Here is a 19,965-nt window from a genome sequence, read left to right on the forward strand (position 1 = left end):
GCCAAATAACTGACTGATTTTGAAATATTACTTTTTTCGCCTCCTTTGCAAGCAGGTTTGTCACCGGCTCGTTCAAGTGCAAGTGGCGCTACGATTGCGTGCGTAGAAAAGCCAAGAGATTAGCGGAGGAATAGTAAAAGCCGCAACACAACACCTTACAAAGTCTCCTCTCCTGTGAGAAAGTGGGACAACATTGATGAACAACTGATTATATATTAATTTGAAAATTATGCTGGCGTTAATGCGTAGGTTTTCTGGCAATTGTTGCGGGAAAATTGTGTCGGACGATCGTAGTAAATGTGTATGGCAGTGATGAGTAATCGGATTAAATGATTAGCCGTGACTATAAAAGCAATAAGAAATTGGTGCATTGTTGCATTGTTGCTTTGGCTTCTTTTTTTGTTTTGATTAAAGCAGGGCTATGAAGATCTGAAGTATTAACTTTCTCTTCAAACTTTGAGCGGGATTAAACCAAATTCTTAAAATATTTACTAGAAACTGGATTAAGCGTCCAGCATCAACGAAGAGCAGCAGGTGCGATTTAAAGCTTAATAAACAACCGTTAAACAGGTATGAAAAAAGCATACAATTTTGGGTTTTTAGAGTAAGTAATGGTCTTCGCAGTTTTGAAAGTCAAATCTAAGTGCTTCGAAAATAATGTTGAAGCCAACAGCACAACCACAGTACAGAGCTTATTTACGGTTAGAGATATACTTGTAAATATAAATATAGACAGCGATAGAGATAGAGATAGAGGCAGATATAGATATAGATATATAGATATATAGATATAGATATAGATATAGATATAGATATAGATATAGATATAGATATAGATATAGATATAGATATAGATATAGATATAGATATAGATATAGATATAGATATAGATATAGATATAGATATAGATATAGAGATAGAGATAGAGATAGAGATAGAGATAGAGATAGAGAGATAGAGATAGAGATAGAGATAGAGATAGAGATAGAGATAGAGATAGAGATAGAGATAGAGATAGAGATAGAGATAGAGATAGAGACATAGACATAAACATACATAGATATTTATTTATTGACAAATTTAAGTATAAAAAGGTGGTGTCAACTAATAATCAAAATACGATTTTAGAAGATTTAGGTATTGATATAGATTTCCTTTAATCATTTACTCAGCTGAGGCATCAGTCAACAACTTTACCAAATCTCGCTTGTTTATAATTACTGTTCTTTGTTTTGTTTATACATGGAAAAGGCGAAATTCGAACTGAGCAAGGGTTATTTGCAAGAAGTGTTGGTTTTCGCATTTCATTTGAAAAATGCAGCTCAAGCAGGTTAAATTATTGTTGAAACTTATGGTGAACGTTGTCTTAGTGAAAAAACGTGCAGAAATTTTTTCATAAATTCAAAAATGGCGAATATCACAAGAAATGCAGGGAACGTCTCGGACCTGGGAAGAAGTTTGCTCGACTCGGCGTAGTGTACTATTAACCCCTTCAACTAGGCGAAACGTTTATATGTTTGAGTCGAGCGTTTAAGGGAAAACGCTAGCAATTATCGAGAAGACGCGACAAGATCATACTTTTACAAGCCAACTTTCGGCCTCATGTTTCCAAGGTCATAAAAAAACATACCTGAAACTGTCAAACTCTACCCACCAAAATCTGCTGACATCGTTCCTTCTGATTTCTACTTACAAGTACATATTCCGATTGGTGACGCATGACCTGGCCGCACAGCACTTTCGTTCTTACGAAGAAGTTAAAAATAAGATCGATTCATGGTTCTCGTCAAAAGACAAATGATTTTACTGACGAGGAATTCAGAAATTGCCATAAAGATGTGAAAAAAGTTGTGGTTAGCGATAGAAAATATAAAAATTTAACGAATGAGCATGCAATGATGTTTTTACTATAAAGCCTCACATCGTGAGAAAAAATACGGGGGTTTTTATTTGTACGCCTGAATAAAAATTTGCCAAAATTGTAAAACATAATTGAATATACATATATGTATATCGTTAAAAAAAAATATAAAGAAAAATAAAAAATTAAAGATCTAAACCCAAAGTATTGAAAGGAAGGCTAAAAAAAAATTAATTTTAACCAAACACATGATATTAACAATATGAGAAATTCCTTTTCTAGGACATCCAAAAATTTTACAATATCAATTGATTCATAAAAATAAAGTTATTCACTTTAAAATAGCCATGGCTCTCAAAATTAACTTCTGCAGAAGTGTATATTGATCTTTAGTTATAATATTTTTTTAGTTAAATAGGAAGTTTCGACGACAACTTTCTTGAAACCGGTTACTTAGCGTAGCTAAAATTTAATCTCTCTCATGGCACCCCACTGTACGGATATCAATTTGCACACATAAGTTAGCTTTAGCCACAAGTAAAGCCAGCATACATACTAAAAAACATGCCCGGGAAGAAAATTTGAAAATTTACTGTTTTATATCTCAGAAAGTTTCTTAGTAGAAAAAAACTCGAAAAAAATTCTTAGAATAGCTTAAAAAAAACAAATTGATAACATATAGAAGTCTTTGAGTAATTATCACTCACATTAAAACAGAGAATTTAGGATGTGTAAAACATTGAGGTAACAGCAGAACGTTGCCTACATCTAGGCATATTGTAGTGAAGTCTCACACCTGAAAAAAAACTTGACAGACTCAAGTACATTTTATATACAGTATTTTTTAGGTAAACGCAAGTGTTAAAAGGTATTTTTTTCGAGCGCTGATATTTTGCAATATCATAACTCCAAAATTTTTCAAATTGTGTCGAATTAAAAAATCCCAAATTTGGACTCAAAGAACACATAAACATGTTCTGCACGTAAAAAAATGTTGAATGTAAATTTTGGGTGGAATCACTTATACATTATTATCTTCCTGCTGGGACATTTTACTGGCGAAAAACCAAAAGCAAAGGCGCTCCAAGAGTGGCTTCGATTTTCAAAGTTTCAAACGCCAAACAAACGCAATCAATCATAGAAAACAAACACCGCTCTCACGTAACAGAGTCTTCGTAAGCAATTATAACACAGTTGTATGTATGGTGGATGTGCAACTGCCAAATTGGCAGGAATGCGTAAAACCAATATCAGCCACAAACGGTGCAGCGAATGTCAGCGCAGAGCCACGACCAAGCAGTTGACTGAAAACCGCCAGCCACTCGATATGTAAAAACCAGTGACAATGGCAACGTCACAGCCGCATGCGGCATGCCACAAGTTGCACGCACTTTAGCTGTATATTACAAATATCCACTCAAACAACCGACTTTTGTAACTGCTCGTCGCTGTGCTAGGCAATCATGTGACTACGTCAATTTGTCAATGTCGCTGACATTGGCATTGGCGCCCCGTCGCTACCAATTGCCGCCACACCGACCGACCCGACCGCGGCGCACTTCGCTCACTTCCCTATCAAGCGAAGTAATCTCATTCGTCTTCATTCATTCATTGCCACAGACAAGCGAATGCTGCAGACGCACAGAACACACACACAGGCGGTGGCATGTCGTCCAATCGAGTGCGTCAAACAGCAATCAAAGCGTCGTCGAGTGATAATTTTCCAACTCTTGAAAATGACATTCATAACCTGTTCTCATGACGAACCACTGACGGACGGATGGACGGACGGATTGGCTGTCTGACAGTCAGCCTCAAAGTGACTATAAATCAATAGACGAGGGAAAACAACGCGAGGGAAAAGTATGCGAGTACTTCAAACCAAACCGATCCACTCAACTCAACTCCATTGGCGACATATTTTCATTACAACTTTGCAATTTTTTTAGCGTCGTCGTTATTGAAGGGTTAAACTCTTGCTTTGCATAGAGTGCAGCGGTGACTTGTCTGTATGTATGTTGCCTCGCGCATTCCAATAGTCAAATATCGTCTGCAAATGCAGGTTGATTTGGAAGGTTACGAATGCATTCCATCACCGAGCAAAAGGAAGTAAGGTGTGTGTCTGGGTGGCCTGCGGATATGAGCGCATTTTTTAGTCAATATCAATGTGCTCGCCTATGTATTCACTTTAGTTGACATTAAGTTGCATGAATTAAAAAAAAAGAAAATGTGTATAAAAATTGGCATAAGGTTAAGGTACCTACTTTACAGTTAGCTTGACATTTTAATTAAATTCAGTACTTTCCACCTTAAAAAGTGGCACTCCCTTGGTATGCAAGGGCCATGCTTGAGTTCACTGAGAAAAATTAGTGTTTGTACAAGATACCATGAATTTATGTTTTTCGAATGAGTTATCTAAAAGAACCAACAAGTGAGTTCGTATCACCAAAGAATTAACCATCAGCATAGTTTCTCAACCGATAAGCTTTTCATCTTCTTCTTTGTTGGGGTAACTTACGTGGTTATAGCCGAGAGTCTCTCATCCGACGCTGTTTTCTTCTTTTCAGTGGGGATGGTTTTTACGAGGCGGGTCCCAGACCCAGCGCATCACCCTGGGGAGGGATGTTTCGCCTTCTTACTTGAATCAACCTTCAGACGGATGTTTTTCGACTACCCTGATGATACTTGGTCTCAGACCGGAAGTCGGACGCTGATTGAGCCATATATAAAAAAAAATCGTTTCTGGACACTCCCAAGTGAATGGCACTCAGAGAACTTTCCACACTTCCGTGAACTTGGCTCCATCCTCTGGACTTTTACATTACAAAAATAATACTTTATGGCTTTTTAAGGCCATAGATTATACCCTCAAGCAGTCTTTAAACTGACAGAACTCAGAGACTATTCCGATTAAAAAATCTCTGACACTCTCTGATTGGGCGTATTCTCAGTTCTCAGTTTAATATATTGAAGACTCGGCATCAATAACTACAATTTGAAGGTTAGGTTGAAGATGCAAAGAGAAAACATGCCTTCAAAACGTATCAACCGCCTCTTCAAAGTCGAAAGAAAGTTTTCAAAGTTAGTCGAAAAAGAAGAAAGTGCTTCGTGCGCGAACAACTTTTGTTGGATTCGACCCATCGTGAAACACCCATACAGCCAACTGGTGTTTACTTTCGGGCTCATATGCGTAAATCCACGATTCATCACTTATCACAATGTCATAAAAATGCTTCGAAGCACCGCTATCGTATTTTGTTAACATCTCTCTCGACCAATCGACATGAGCGTTTTTTTGAACGACTGAACAAAATGCGTTGGATCCAACGTGACCAAATTTTTTTTTACAATCAAATGTTCATGCAATATTGAATGTATGCTAGTCCCACTAATGTCTATAATGGTCTCAATCTCACGATATCTCACGTGACCATCTTGCAATATCAAAAAATTAGCTGCTAACTTACTGCACATAAACAGAGATCATCAAACTATCCGAGTCGTACCCATCAATAAGGAATCAGTACCCTCAAAAACTGCATTTGAATTAGCGAAGCTAAAAAGGAGAACTTTTCAAGGTACATAGAGTAATATAATTGACTGCGCTATGTACTATACCATCTAACCTCAAGTTCGGTGATGGCAGACCAAATGTCTAAGATTTCGGAATAACATTCGAATTTTCAAGAAATTCCGAAACTATTCAGAATTTCTTGAAGGTTCTAATCTACATGTTAGGAAAACTGTGATTTTTGGTATATCTCTAGAGACTATTTTCCTGGAAGAGGACAATAGCTGATATATAAGTAATTCTTTACCTTACACATAATACTCTATCCACTAACTGCGGTAAAAAGATCAAAAGTTTTCTACGAAATATTTTATATATCCTCACATTTGAAAAAGATCGGACCTATTTATTATACAGACTTCCTTACTTCACTAGTATTTTCACAGAGTTTAAGCAGAAACATATTTTTGATATGCTTCCTTCGCAAATATGTGTATAGTCTTATATAGATAAAACTTTGAGAGCTCTCCCAAGTCTCCTAAGGGCTTCTAATTTGACCATTCGCTGCTTGCATTTCAAGATCAACAAAATTGAAGTTCTAAAATTGTTAAAAAACAAAAAAAAAATCAAAAATTTATATTTCAACTTTTAAAAATGAAATGCTATAAATATAAAAAAAAAACAAATATTTCTCACTGTGTAACCGAACCATTCACAAAAGTGGCGCACCATCAAGTTGAATTTTTCTCTAATTCCCCAAACATTATTTGGATCGTTCGAGTGTTTGTGACAACAGCACTCATTGCTCATTAATCAAAGTGAGTAAACGTCTAATGTAAACGTCATTACTGGCTGACATTTGCCAAGTGCAATGGAGCAAAGCTGCAACTGTTGTTGAAGCTAGTAAACTTACATACATATCTACGCATAAGCACACGCAACACTGTGCTATGCTATGTCACATTATGCTATGCAAGGTGGGCAAATATTTATATGGGATCGAGCAAATACTAGTACTAAGTGGCATACAATCACACCCAGAACAAAATATGAGGATTTTGTTGCATGTCGCCATCCAAATATATGTATGTATGTATGTATATTTGTGGGGAGTAAACTGAAGTTGCCATAATTACCTATTGCTTTGCAAATTTGTAGAACCATTAAATTTCACTTAAAACGGAAATGAAAAATAAAACGCATTGAAGGGTGAAAAATAGTAAGCAAAAGTATTCTAAAAGCGCAAGATGTGTTTATAGCCCAAGGGAGAGGTGAATAAAGCAACAAAAAGAGCACAGAATCAAACTGTACTTATACTTTTCAGATCATTTGGAAAATATATCTGAATATCTCATTTCGAGTTATTAAATTATTCACCAATATTTCGAATTGCTCTTATGGGTACAAAAAACTAAGGCTGGACACATAATAAATCAGAAATATATAGCGATTAAATTAAATATATTATATTATGAAGACTTCATAGACTTGTAAATTGCTCAATGAAAGTGTGATCGATCAAAAATCTCGCACTCATCGCCTTCCGAGGGGAAAAAGAAAAGCAAAGATGTGTTTAGGGACTCTTAAGTCAAGCATTTCTTCTATAAAACAGATCATGTTAGATATCAGATCGGCTACTAAGCAGTTGGTGATGAGTTGGTTTGTTAATTGTTCTCATATAGTATTTAGAAATGTGGCATGTTATCAGTTGAGTCTTGAGTATAAGTCTTCGAGATATGATTATATTCTATTGTGCTTATATCAGAATTCTTTATAACCATACATATATGGAGTTTTTCAGACAGCTCTTTTTGGCGAGAACGAGTAGGTTCGTTTAATCGAAAGTTGCTTAAGGAATTAAGAACAAATCAAAAAACTCGCATTAGTCACCTTTCGTGTGGAGAAAGAAATCAGATATTCGTAAAGCTATGGTATCACCGGGGAACAAAAAACTTGCCACTGAATCTGTAATGACTACCTTATAAAGTAAATTAAGTTAGGTTACGATTAAGTTAGGTCCTAAAAGGAATCACATGTGGACAACTTATAGCGCTGGTCCGTTATGGTACCTATTACGCCTATAAAATTTTTAATAAAAAGACACATACATAAATCGACGAAGCGCTTTGAGCCAATAAACAATTTTTTGAGGCGGCTAATGTCAGTCTTGGCTATTTTTCCTAGTTCGACGAAGGAAAAACTGTCGATTTGTTTCAACCAGAGTCTTGCAAAAGCTACAAAATATGAGAAGCAAGTACCTAGATGTTTCTACCTCACTTTCTTCCAAACCACTTTGTCAATTTACATCCGAATAGATTTTTAGCCTTACAACTTGACGGGCTATTAGACAATATCTAGTAAGAACTCCTACGATTAACTTTTCTAAGGACAAATAGTTCAGTACATCTCCTACATTTTACTCTAGGTTAGAAACACTTCGCTTTCTCACAGGAGCGGGTCGTCATCCAAAGCCTGCTAAGCGCACTAATAAGATAAGTAAATTTTATATTTTTTGTAATTAGAACAAAATTTTTCAAAACCATATCACAATTAACTGATTGAGCACGCGACAAATGTGGACATAAGCAAAGAGAAGATAGATATTACAGTTTTCTTCAATAAATGCAAAAACCAAAGCCAGACATTTCGGTTTCGTCGATTGCGTTCCGATAATTTAGATGTTAAAAAATGAATATCAAAAGGAAATTGTCGAGTCCAACCATTATATAGGTCTTGATTCATTTGGCCAGGAGTTAAAAATTGCACAAAAAGCCATTTTTACCATTTAAAAAAACTGGATACCAAACCAAGTTCGATTTTTTGGTGTCAAACGAGTTAATGCAAAAACCCCTCGTGGATCGAATTTACATCCACGAATCGTTACTGAGAAGAGAGGAATTGTACTCCAACACAATACACGAACAACGATCGATAGTGATTCGCTAGAAGCACTGACAGCTTGGTTGGTTGGTCTTATACATCCACCTTATAGACTGTTTCTAGTTTCAAGTGATTCCTACCTGTTTCACTTATCGGGAAAGTGCAAAAAATGAAAATGTCTCCTCAAAATATGCAACCTTCAATGCAGTACCGAACAAATTCGAAATCAGTATTCACATTAGGGTATATTTAAATTCAAAAATAGCTTTCGCGTACACAAAAAATAATAAAAAAAATGTCTAATCAAGACCAACAATTACAAAGTACAGGAAGAACTGTTGGCGCGCTCTAATTTGCTTATCTGACAAAGTTAACCAGCTTTCAAAGATCTCTATTATATTTCTATTTTTATTACGACCAAGTGGAGAACGAAAAAACAAGAACACATTCTTTAATGAAGATTTATAGTTAACGCTTTCCTTTGTTTTCATTGCGTGGCTGACTTTTCCTGCTTCTCCTTAAATATTTGTTTTACCTTCTCTTATATTTTTTGTTTTTGTTTTTGTCTTATACTACACACACATTCAATGAACTGTTTACCTGGATGCAAACGTCGTCTAACAAACACTCAGATTGGCAGCGCGGCATGCAGCGCCTTAGCGTGCTACCAGCTAATGCAACAGAACATATAAGCTGCTGCAAGCTGCTGTGGCCTGCTTATTTACATATGTAAATACATATGTTTGTGTGTGTATGTGTGTATCTGCATAGCTGCGCATCTCGTTGGCGCATCGATCTTTATTAACGCATTAAAATTAATTATCTTCTTTATTCACGAATTCAACTTCTATTTCACACGAAGCTCCCAGATGGCTGGATCAAGTCGCGCCAGATAAAGTCAAGTCACGGCAGCAACCAGGCAAGAGCCATTGAAACTGACAGTTAGCAAGTCAAGCAATCAGTTAAACTTTTACGATGGCGTGTCGACGCTGTTGGTGGCTGCCTTGCAGGTTGCACCTGTGCTCCCTCGGAAGCACTCTCTCTTTCTACGCTCTTTGCGCTCAGATTATCTTTCTAATTTTATTATTTTCATTATTCTTTTCAAGTTTTTTCTATTTTCTTCTATAAATTTCATCGCAAATATTTGTTGTTGTTGTTTTAGGTGAATTTTTTGTTGTTGTTTCAAATATAATTGTTGTTGTTGTGTCCCAACAAACATATTAACCAATATTTACCTGCAACATAATGATAACTCCACTACATATGAGATTCACAAAAGTTCTTTGTTGTTACTTTAGAAAAGTTTTCGTTTTGTTGCTTGCTCTACCTAATCTAGAATTTCAACCAGCTGCTTTTAATAATAATAAGAGTGTTGTTAGCAGGTGTGAAGTGTACATAATTCGAGCTTCAGCTTGTTTGTAGACAAAGGCTTAAGCTATCACTTAGATAGGGCGCTTAAGTCAATATTTGAAAGTTTAGAAAAAAGTGTTTTTGTTTAATTTTGGCTACATAATTTACGTATAAAAAAGTATAACTAATTCTTTACACTGTTTTTATTCGCCACCTGCAACTCCAATGCCTCTAAGCTGTCAAGAGCCGAAGAGTCTGCATATAAAAAAAATTATTTTTTTCCTCTAAATCAATGTTTTTTACTTTTCTATGAAATATACTCCCACTTTAATATTTTTGAAATTCTCTTTCACCGAATTTAGGTTACATGTGGTGTTAATCACTGATACTTACAACATTTTCGAACTACCATAAGAGAGACAGTTCTTAGACTTCTGATTACAAATGGTTCATGGTTGCTTACGCGCTTGTTATTTGACAGTGATAAATGTATATGTATGTAGAAAAAGAAAATTATTAGAATTCATAAACAAAAAATGATGTATTTGCTTTCTAAATTGAGGCATAGATCTTCTGCCATCCATTCTTTAACTGGCACTAAGTTTAAAATTTACAAATTTCTTAAGATTAGTAAAATTACAATGAAAGTCACTAATAAATCACACACTAGTAGCTACATTTAAAAGCACCTACTAAGAAGTACTTCAACTACAAAGCTTTCACATTTTCATAGGCACGATGAAATTAGCATAACAAAAAGCTCACAACACACCCACTAAACTTAGTTAGGATTATGACAATCCATTAAAGAGACAATTCAGTTACAGGTGACTCACTTGTGTCACTTGAAGCACCTTGAAATTGTGTTATTCATTGTTAAGTGTAATCTATTAAACAGTGCTTTCACCTCCAAAACGACAAGAATCTCTTTCAAGGGCGGATATTCATGTCTTTAGTTGGAATTCATCTAAAATGTACAATATGAACTAAACTATATTCTTTTAAACACACAGTTGTCGAAAGTTTACGGCTTTCACAAAGTAAAATACGTAGACTGTTCCTGACGTATGGAACACTAGAAAGATGAAGTTTGAAATAAATGTGACCCTTTAATTTGTGGTAACAAAACAGTATTCAAACTTTAGCCCTTGTATGTATCACGAGTATAAGGTCTAGTGAAAAGAAATCGTTTATTTTTAAATTATTAAATTGAAAGTTTCATTTACCATAATTAGAATAATCTGATTAATGTCGAATATGCACCATTGGTACGAGAACTTGCTGCCATTTTGAAGCTAGTTTACTTATGCCACCCTCATGGAAACTCTCATTCCTATTGGCAAAAAGTTTATAGAGTCGATTTTCACAATCTTCCCTTGAGATGAATTTTCCACCATCATTCACCATAGCCAAGAACAATTAGTATTCCCTTGGTATAAGTTCTCGGAGCTTCTAGCGAGTCAGTTGCGATATGTACTCTCCTATTGCCTAAAGCTGACAGCTTCTGGGCTATTGTTGGCTTCAAACGGTCCAATTGTTGACGGGACATGTCTGAATTAAGAGGCCTTGCGGTAACGGTTCTTGCCAGAGGATTTCCTATTAAATCCGCTAACATGTAATAAACCCTTCCCGAATCTGTATGGCGTACTACTTAATAAATTAATAGATTTTGTTGCGGTTCAGCGCCGATTCGTAGATGGAAATTCGGTACATGAGGTCTTTTTATGTTAACTCGTATGGATCCATACATGAACTTATTTTTGTATCGAGCCTTATTTAAATAATTTCAAACCGGTTTTTGTAAATGGTCTCCTGGAAACAATGTCTTTACGACGGTCGAATTTGAGGATTTCCATTACTTTATCGATATTTTCGACTTTTGGCTTTTATAGCGGGGTATCTTTGACAAGAAAAATTATAAACGCCATTATGCCCATTAAGGTACTATAGCACAAACCGGGGAATAGAATCATGTGTAGAGGAGGAGAATAGAGTCCATGTGTAGAAATTCACGCAAGTGAGAAAAGTTCTCTGGTTGTCATTCACTTGGGAGTGGCCAGAAACGATTCTTTACATATGGCTTAAGCACCTCACGACTTCCGGTTTTAGATCTGGGTATCCAAAAAACATCTGTTTGAAAGCGAGCTAACGTGAGACGGCGAATCATCCCTCCCCACGATTGTGCGTTGGGTTTGAGATCTGCGACGTAAAACAACACATCCAATACAAGGGTAACAACAGCCTCGAAGGAGAGACCCCCCTTTTGATATACCCACAAAACCAATACGGCCGTGTAAACTGACGTTGTTCAATACCAAAAGCTCAGTCAGGATCGGTAAGGACCTCTCCCATACCTTCGATATCAAACGAGGTTTCAAACAATGGGACTCCCTATCGTGAGATTGATGATAATAATATCAAAATAATTAGGGCCATTTATATTGGAAAATAATGGATTTCTTTTTACTAGACCTTATATTGTTTAAGTTACCGCAGGACCTTTACATATACAAAATCAATATGGCTTCCAAAAGTAGATTTCAAGCGAATATTGAGATATTGAGATTATCTGAGAAATATCTCTCTATCTGGCTTGGATTTCTCGGCCACTGGGATTAAAATGTAAGAAGTGAATTCTGCGTTTCGGAAATTCATACCTAATAAAATAGTTCAGCTTGCTAACAAATATATCTTGTTGGTTATCAATGAGCCAATTTATTCGAGGGTATTCCGAATTGAAGGAAAGAATCTGTCGGCACCATTCTGTGAGCCGTTTACGTTTGGTTGAAACATTATGGAATTATACTGAGCTCACAAAGACGGGTCTTACATCACTTAAACATATTAATATGTGGAATGTCCACAATTCAGAGATGTAACCAATGAACTACCAAAAGATATATTGTGCTTTAAATGAACATTTTCTTTTGAGTTGAATTAAATTTTCGTTAGCCTAATGCTAATACTATCACAATATGCAGAGCTCTACAACAAATATTGACCTAACAAGCTTTTACGTTTCAATTTAATGAGATGCGGTGCTAAAACTTTCGCTCTCGCAATGAAAGTGAAAACTTAAGTACACGAAGTAATGGAAACTGTCTAATTAATAATTGATTTCAATGCCGGAAAACCGAACTCAAATAGTCAAACTTATGCATAATTAATGAAAGCAAATACAAAAACAAAAAAAAAATATTTAAATTCGGAGCAAAATTTCAATGTCAAAAACTGGCAGGTGTTGAAAAAACAGCTGCCACTAAACTATTATGCTCCACTAAATAGTTTTGAAAACATTTTCCGACGCCTTATCGCTCAAAAAGTCTGCGGCAGTGGAGTGTGTGTGTACCTTAACAATTTGCAAAGAGCATTTAAAAGCATTTTCAAAGCAATTAGCACTCCAACGGCCGGCTGTAAACTATAAAAAGGTAAACAAGCACAGAAATTATGGCAGGCGAAGAAGTTACGCAAATAAATGTGAATGAAGCCAGCCACTAAGTATAGCATTTAGTTGAGAAAAGTGTTTCACCACAACAAAAAACTTTAAAAAATATTTTTTGCAGGAAAAGCATAAATCAGTGTGGCACATGAAATGTCTGAGGAATTTCGCCTGCAATAAATAGAGGTGCTAAAGCTAATTAACGCTGCTATTTAAACATAATCTAGCTTGCGTCAATGCATTAGAAATGTTTAAGTTTACATTTTCAATCTAGCGCTTAACTGTGTGATATATTGCATTTTAGAGCGCTGAATTCGAGGGGTGCCAGATGAACATATTAGATCATATAGGAATTCATTATTGACCAACAATATTCCGCTAGATTGGAGATCGGAAGTGTATTTACATTTCATTTAAAAAACATGATGAATATATTAACTAAAAGAAGGAATTGTGAAACGGTAATGCAGTAGGTTAGCTTAGGTTAGACGAATGATCACCTAGGGCGGCTAGTAATCGTAATTAGAACTGTTAAAAACAATGCTTTTTGAAGCCAGAGAAGTAATCCTGTAGTTCGATTTTAACCCTTGACAAAGCGCCTTTAATCTATCACGAATCTGCTTAGGTACTTTATTTCAAGTTCCACTATTTCCCCTGGATATCTAAAACTGTAAGATCCGAGGTATTTTAGCCTTGATCAGGCAAAGGCGTGATATTCGCGAAAAAAAAGTTAAGAGTTAAGTCTATCTCACCCTATTCCGAGCGGCTTATACGAATTTGACTAGCATTTGGCAAAATTTTCAATATTACCTCATAAATTCGAATAGGCAATCAATCAGAACTCTTATAACTATTTGAAGGCAAACTTTTCTGGAGGAAGAGCTCAAGTCTAAATCTCATTTGGCCACGCCCCCAAACCGGTCTACACATCAAGTAACTCGATGCGAGATATGAAGTCGAGACATCTCTCACTAGTATTGAGTGCACGATCAACGACATCAAGGATAGCATCACCGTCTTACTATCAGAGTGGTGACCCAGCTCGCAGTTATCTATGTATTCAGCTTATCTCAAACTGGAACAACTTTCACTGCCATACACCTTCCGCAAGGCGTTGTAAACACTTACTAATTTTTTCGTAAGCGTAGTCTTTTCCAGCTTCTTTCACCATAAAAAATTTCATATGACTCATAGAGTTAAAGAACTATTATACTAGCTCTTTCCTCAATACTGGGTTTTCACGAGTGATTTCTCTCTACAAAACATTTAACTTTGTTCTCAGGCCCAATAATGAAATTATACTACTGTGATCCAAAGGTAAGGGATTATCTTAATGTGGATGCATTATTAAGTTCTTCCGCCGGTCCGAACTGTCAACAGCGAATATTATAGGGTTATGTGTCATTCCTTTCAAGGTATTCGTTTCAATGGCACACTGCATTGGTTCTTCGCGACTTTTCAGCCAAAAGCTGGACTCTCATCGTTCCTCAAACACCGTATTTGCCTTTTGCCTTCGTGCGACGTCTGGCTATTCAGTAAACTTAAAAGGCTAATGCGGGTCGCCGTTTTGCCACGATTGAGGATACAAAAACCGAAGAGAAGAAGGTCTTGAAGGCTATACCGGAAAAAAACTATTCTGATAGTTTCGAAGATTGTGAAAAAAAATTGGTAAAAGTGCGCTCTAACGCATGGGTATGACTTTGAATTAGAAGAAATAATATATATTACATTATTTATTCTAAATACTTTTCGTTAAAGTGACTCCTCATTCCATAAATGGTTAAAAAATAAGTACAAAAAGTACCACGAGATAAATAAATATTCCACCAAATCGCACCTGAGTTCAAAGCCTAAATTACCAAAGCAATCATTATTTATTACTTAACGCCTATTTTTACATATTTCTAGTCCCATTATTGCCGTTTTATTTTCCTTACTTTCTTCTCTACCACCACGCTTCTACTTTTTATTGTCCACAATCAATCGAAATCGTGTTATTATGTCAAACGCGGCGCTGGCGTTTTTGATTAGCCACCGATAGCCAACGCAATTTGCATAAGAATAAATTTGTATATTGAATGTGAAAAAAAATGAAATCAACGAAAACCAAGAAATGTAAATCCACCCTATTGGTGATACCAAGAGAAATCCGGAGTGCCAAGAAGAAAGACTGTTCGCCATTGTGGCCATTAAACGACGCTATGATGAATGTGGCAGGCCGGAAAAATATAAATATTACACAATAAATAACAGTAAAATAATATTGTGAGATAAAACGCTAAAATGCTTGCAACAAAGGCTCCACGGGCATTATTTTTTCGGTGAAAGCTGCAGCGAGGAGGGCGTGGTTTGCCACCACTAAATGCTAATCACTAAACATTCATCAATTGCGGCAACACTGTCAATTATTCATGTTTTTCTGCTGGTATTTCATGTTGCTAACGTTGTTGTTGTTCTGCCAATAGAGATTTACACATTACACTCCAGGGAAATTAACGGCAACAAACATTAAATGCCAAAGCTATCAACAGCTTAGGCGAAAAAAATGCTAAAAATGCCAACGGTGCGGTTGTATGCTACGTATGTATGTATGTAGCTGACAACAACAACAATGCCAGCTAATGCCACAATGACAGCATGCAAAAGTCAAACAGTTGTGCGTATTCTGTGGAGAAAACATATTTATTTAAGGGATTTGCTTGACAATGTGTTTTGGGCAGGAAGCCGAAGGAATTCGATACATACTAATTCGCTACTCCCGGGTGGATTGCCTCGGGTGTCAATCATTCAACATTTGCATGCTAAACAAATATGTTTAAAAAGTGATTTATATGTTATTTTCTGGATTTATTCATCTGCGGTTTTCGTTTTGTAAACATTTGTCATGTTTTGTTGATATTTATCAGAAGAAGCTTATTTGGAGCTTATGTAGACTTTTTTTAGCTAGAAATGATTTATTTAAGTACTTTAAGTTTATTTTTCAAAAAAAAAAGTAAAAACGGAAGACAATTAAATATCAATGAAGGACATGATATTACTATAGAGGAAATAATTAATTTTTACCGAAGTCACACACAACTATTTGAAGCATACATCTAGGGGCATATCTATTGTACTTAGCGAAGTTGCATACCTAATCATATGAAACACTCTATAAGCTAAACGCAAGCGCACATCATTATCAGAAATAGACTCTCTCTTCGTTAAAAGTCAGCCCTAGATCCGAGGACTACATATTCGGCATCAGAAAAAAGTTCGGGTCCGATTTTGACTAATTTTAGATGTGAGTTGCTATACTTTAGGCGCACTCTTTCTGCAAGGTTTTATTCAATACACCCAACTTCAATAGTACTTGATTTGTATAAAAAAAAATAATATGTAACGTGAAAGAATCATAAGAAATTTGGAACTATAATGTATATGAAGTTGGCGTGTTTGTAGTCTGGTATCTGCAATAGCAACCTTCCCAAGGTGTACAAAATTCCATCACAATTGGTCAAAGGACCAAAGCTAGTCTAAACGTGGCCGATTGGCCATCTTAATTTTGAGCGTTGTAGCCAATCGTTAGGTGTTGCAGAAATACAAAAGTAGCATCCTTAAGGTGGAAGCTGCTAAACCTACTTGTAGAGACATTTCTGTGAACAGATAATTTCACATTTTGGACCAGTCGATTGGCCACCAAGATTGTGTGATATCACACCGTCAGACTTTCTCCTTTTGGCATATGTAAAGTCTAAATCTATGCGGACAATCCCGCTTCGATTAGGCCCTTGGAGCAAAAAATCACGCGAGTCATTCGTCAGCCACCAGTCAAAATGCTCAAACGAGTCATCCAAAATTGAACTCAACGGATGAACCATCTGAGACGTAGCCGTGGCCAACATTTGAAGGAGATAATCTTCAAAAAGTAAATGCCAAAGAATGTTTTTTCGAATGATAACTAACATTTTCCATTAAATTTGAAATTTCTGTGTTTTTTCTTTAAAAAAGTAAAGAAGCCCGAAATGGAGTACCCTTTATCTAAGTAGGATATATATTACCATTCAAGTTTTATATAAGTAAAAACATATTTTAAATAAATTTTTAATTAACTGCATTTCTTCTAATGTTTACAGTCTGCAACTGCAACAACCACGCTCGTCAATGCCGCTTCAATATGGAACTATTTAAGCTCTCCGGACGTATCTCTGGCGGAGTTTGTGTAAATTGTCGGCACTTTACCACTGGACGACACTGTCATTATTGCAAGGAAGGCTACTACCGTGATCCAACTAAGAAACTAAATCATCATCGTGTATGCAAACGTGAGTAGGACAAATTATTTTAACTTAAAAAAAAAGAAGAAAAGTGAATTTATAGCGTTTAAAATGTACTAAAAAATGTGAGAGCATAATTCACATCAAATTTCTACGTCAGAGCATATACAGAACCTCAAACTAAAAAAATTAACGATATCATTGAAAAATTCTTCGACGTCTCTCAGTTTTTTCTTATAAAAGCTTAATGAAAATCACGTCCTAACCTTAAATAAATATAGCTTTTAGCTTATATTTTTAAAGCGCCACCTAATCAAACCCATAAATATTTACAAACATAAAACTTTTTGTTTTTCTCAAATAAAAACAACAAAATCGCGACATAAAAAGCAAAAATAATAAAAAAAACTGCTACCATTCCTAATGAACAATGCAATAAAAGTCAAAAAAATGGAGGAGCAAAAATCAAATAAAAGTCTGTGGCAACATTTATGGGTCGCCGCTAATTATATCAATGACAATTAGACACTAATTTAAATGGGGCCATAAAAATATTTGAGGCATTCGCCGATGCCGCCAAAAGCCCAATCGCCCAGCGACGCCACGACACTCTCGATTTTCAAAATTTTTTAGATAAATTAATATTGACAGATTTTACAAAGCGCGCACAGCTGGACTCTTGGGCTATTTAGTATTAATTTTTGCTTGTTGTTGCTATCATTACTACTCTTTTTGCTGTTGCGACGACAGCTGCGCTACGCCTAATTATTTATGGGCGTTCGGTGAGTGGCAAATTGTTGTACACACACAAACATACACAGTAAAAAACAATAATGCTAAACCAAAAGACATTTAAATATATATTTACATGTCATAAATATGCATAAGTCTGGCCACTTAGCCTTTTTTCTGTTTTGTTGCGTGCTTCTTCAATGAACTCATAGCTGATTTTTATTTACATATATTTTTTATGTTTTACAAACTGATGCGCTTGCGCTTATGAAAATTACCAATAGAAATCAATTTAACACTCGTAAAATAATGGAAGTTGAAACAGGTCGTTCTTTATCTGCGGAATTTCGTAGCTTTTTAGCAACTATTAATTAATTTGTGATTAAGTGAATGAGATAAGTGTTTGGAGGAAGACTTTTGGCGACTGAAGCCCGAGTTGTGTGACATAAATTTGCCGGACATTAATTTATTCATTAGCAACAAGCGAAATAAAATCGAAAAAATATGCATATATACATATGTATGTATGTATATAAAAACAATATGTAAAAGGCGCAGATAAGAATCGCTGTGGGTATTCGGTTTCAAGTGTCTGATTTAGGGACAAGAAATAATTTCGTAAATATTTTTATTAAGTTTGATAAAGCTAATGGAAGAAAAAACATACTATCTTAATAACTAATATATTAAAATAACATTTAAATTAAATCTGATTGTTCTAAAGGTAGATAGGCAGGTTTTTCAATAGCGACGCTAAAAAAGTAGACCAATAGGGACAGCAAACGACGCCATTTTCCCGCCCTTTTGACATTTCTCTTCAGTGAGGTCTGTCATTTCATCATGGAAGTATATACGATTCAACAGCGAGTCGAAATTATTAGAATTTAGTACCGCAATTGGAGTCAGTGGTCGCCCCGTTCAATTTATGGTCGTCATAATCGTCCTGTCAGATCAATAATTAAGCGTCTAGTGGAAAAATTTGAATCCACAGGCACAGTACAAAAGGTTCCATGCCAGTGAGACAAAGAAGTGCCCGTAGTGTCGAGAATATTGCTGTCGCTGGCGCATGAATTGAGGTAGACCCAAAACGGTCTGTCACACGTCGTTCACAAGCATTAGACATCTCTGTGAGTCGTTGTGGCGAATTTTGCAAAATATTTTGGCCTACATCCCTACAAAATCAAATTGACCCAAGAACTGAAGTCAGTTGACTACCAGAATCGTCGTATGTACGTGAATTGGGCTGAGCAACTACTTGAAAATTATCCGGATTTTCATCAAAAAATCATTTTCAACGATGAGGCTGCTTTCTGGCTGAATGGCTTCGTCAATAAGCAAAATATGCGTTATTGGTCAAGCAGGAAACCATACGTACTCCATGAGTCACCATTGCAACCGAAAAAATTACGGTTTAGTACGGTTTATAGGCCGGCGGCGTCATTGGGCCGTGCTTCTTCTGTGAAGATCAAGACCAGCACGTTACTCTGAATGGGAATCGCTACCGCTCAATGATAACCGAATATTTTTGGCCCGAGGTGGATGACGTAGACTTGGACAATATGTGGTTTCAACAGGACAGCGCCACCAGCCACACAGCGAATGTCACAATCGATTTTTTGAAAACCAAGTTTGTTGAACTTGTTATCTCACGAAATGGCCCAGTCAGTTGGCCGCCTCTGTCGTGCGATTTTACGTCGTTAGACTATTTCCTTTGGGGCTACGTCTAGTCTATGGTCTATGCCAACAGGCCAGCGACGATTGATGAACATCGACCGAATATCGAACAGTATCGGCCGATTTATGCTTGAAACCCGTCGATAATTGCGTTCAGCGTCTGGACTTCCAAACATAATGGCATCGTATGTACTTTATTGTAGCGATTTGAACAATTTGTTTGGAGATTGTAACATTAGATTGGAAAATATTTTTTATTAAA

General features: G+C 36.1%; 1 protein-coding gene across 1 annotated transcript in view; it reads left to right on the forward strand.

The window, feature by feature from the left end:
* LOC120773727 (netrin-A-like) overlaps positions 1-19,965 on the forward strand; it is a 610,257-nt gene that overhangs the window by 526,526 nt on the left and 63,766 nt on the right. Inside the window, exon 3 of the mRNA XM_040102783.1 lies at positions 17,157-17,345. Coding sequence (XP_039958717.1) covers positions 17,157-17,345 — 189 coding nt within the window. The remainder of the gene's footprint in view (positions 1-17,156; positions 17,346-19,965) is intronic.

Source organism: Bactrocera tryoni, chromosome 4, assembly GCF_016617805.1.
Source record: "Bactrocera tryoni isolate S06 chromosome 4, CSIRO_BtryS06_freeze2, whole genome shotgun sequence".
In the NCBI taxonomy this organism is placed as follows: domain Eukaryota; kingdom Metazoa; phylum Arthropoda; class Insecta; order Diptera; family Tephritidae; genus Bactrocera; species Bactrocera tryoni.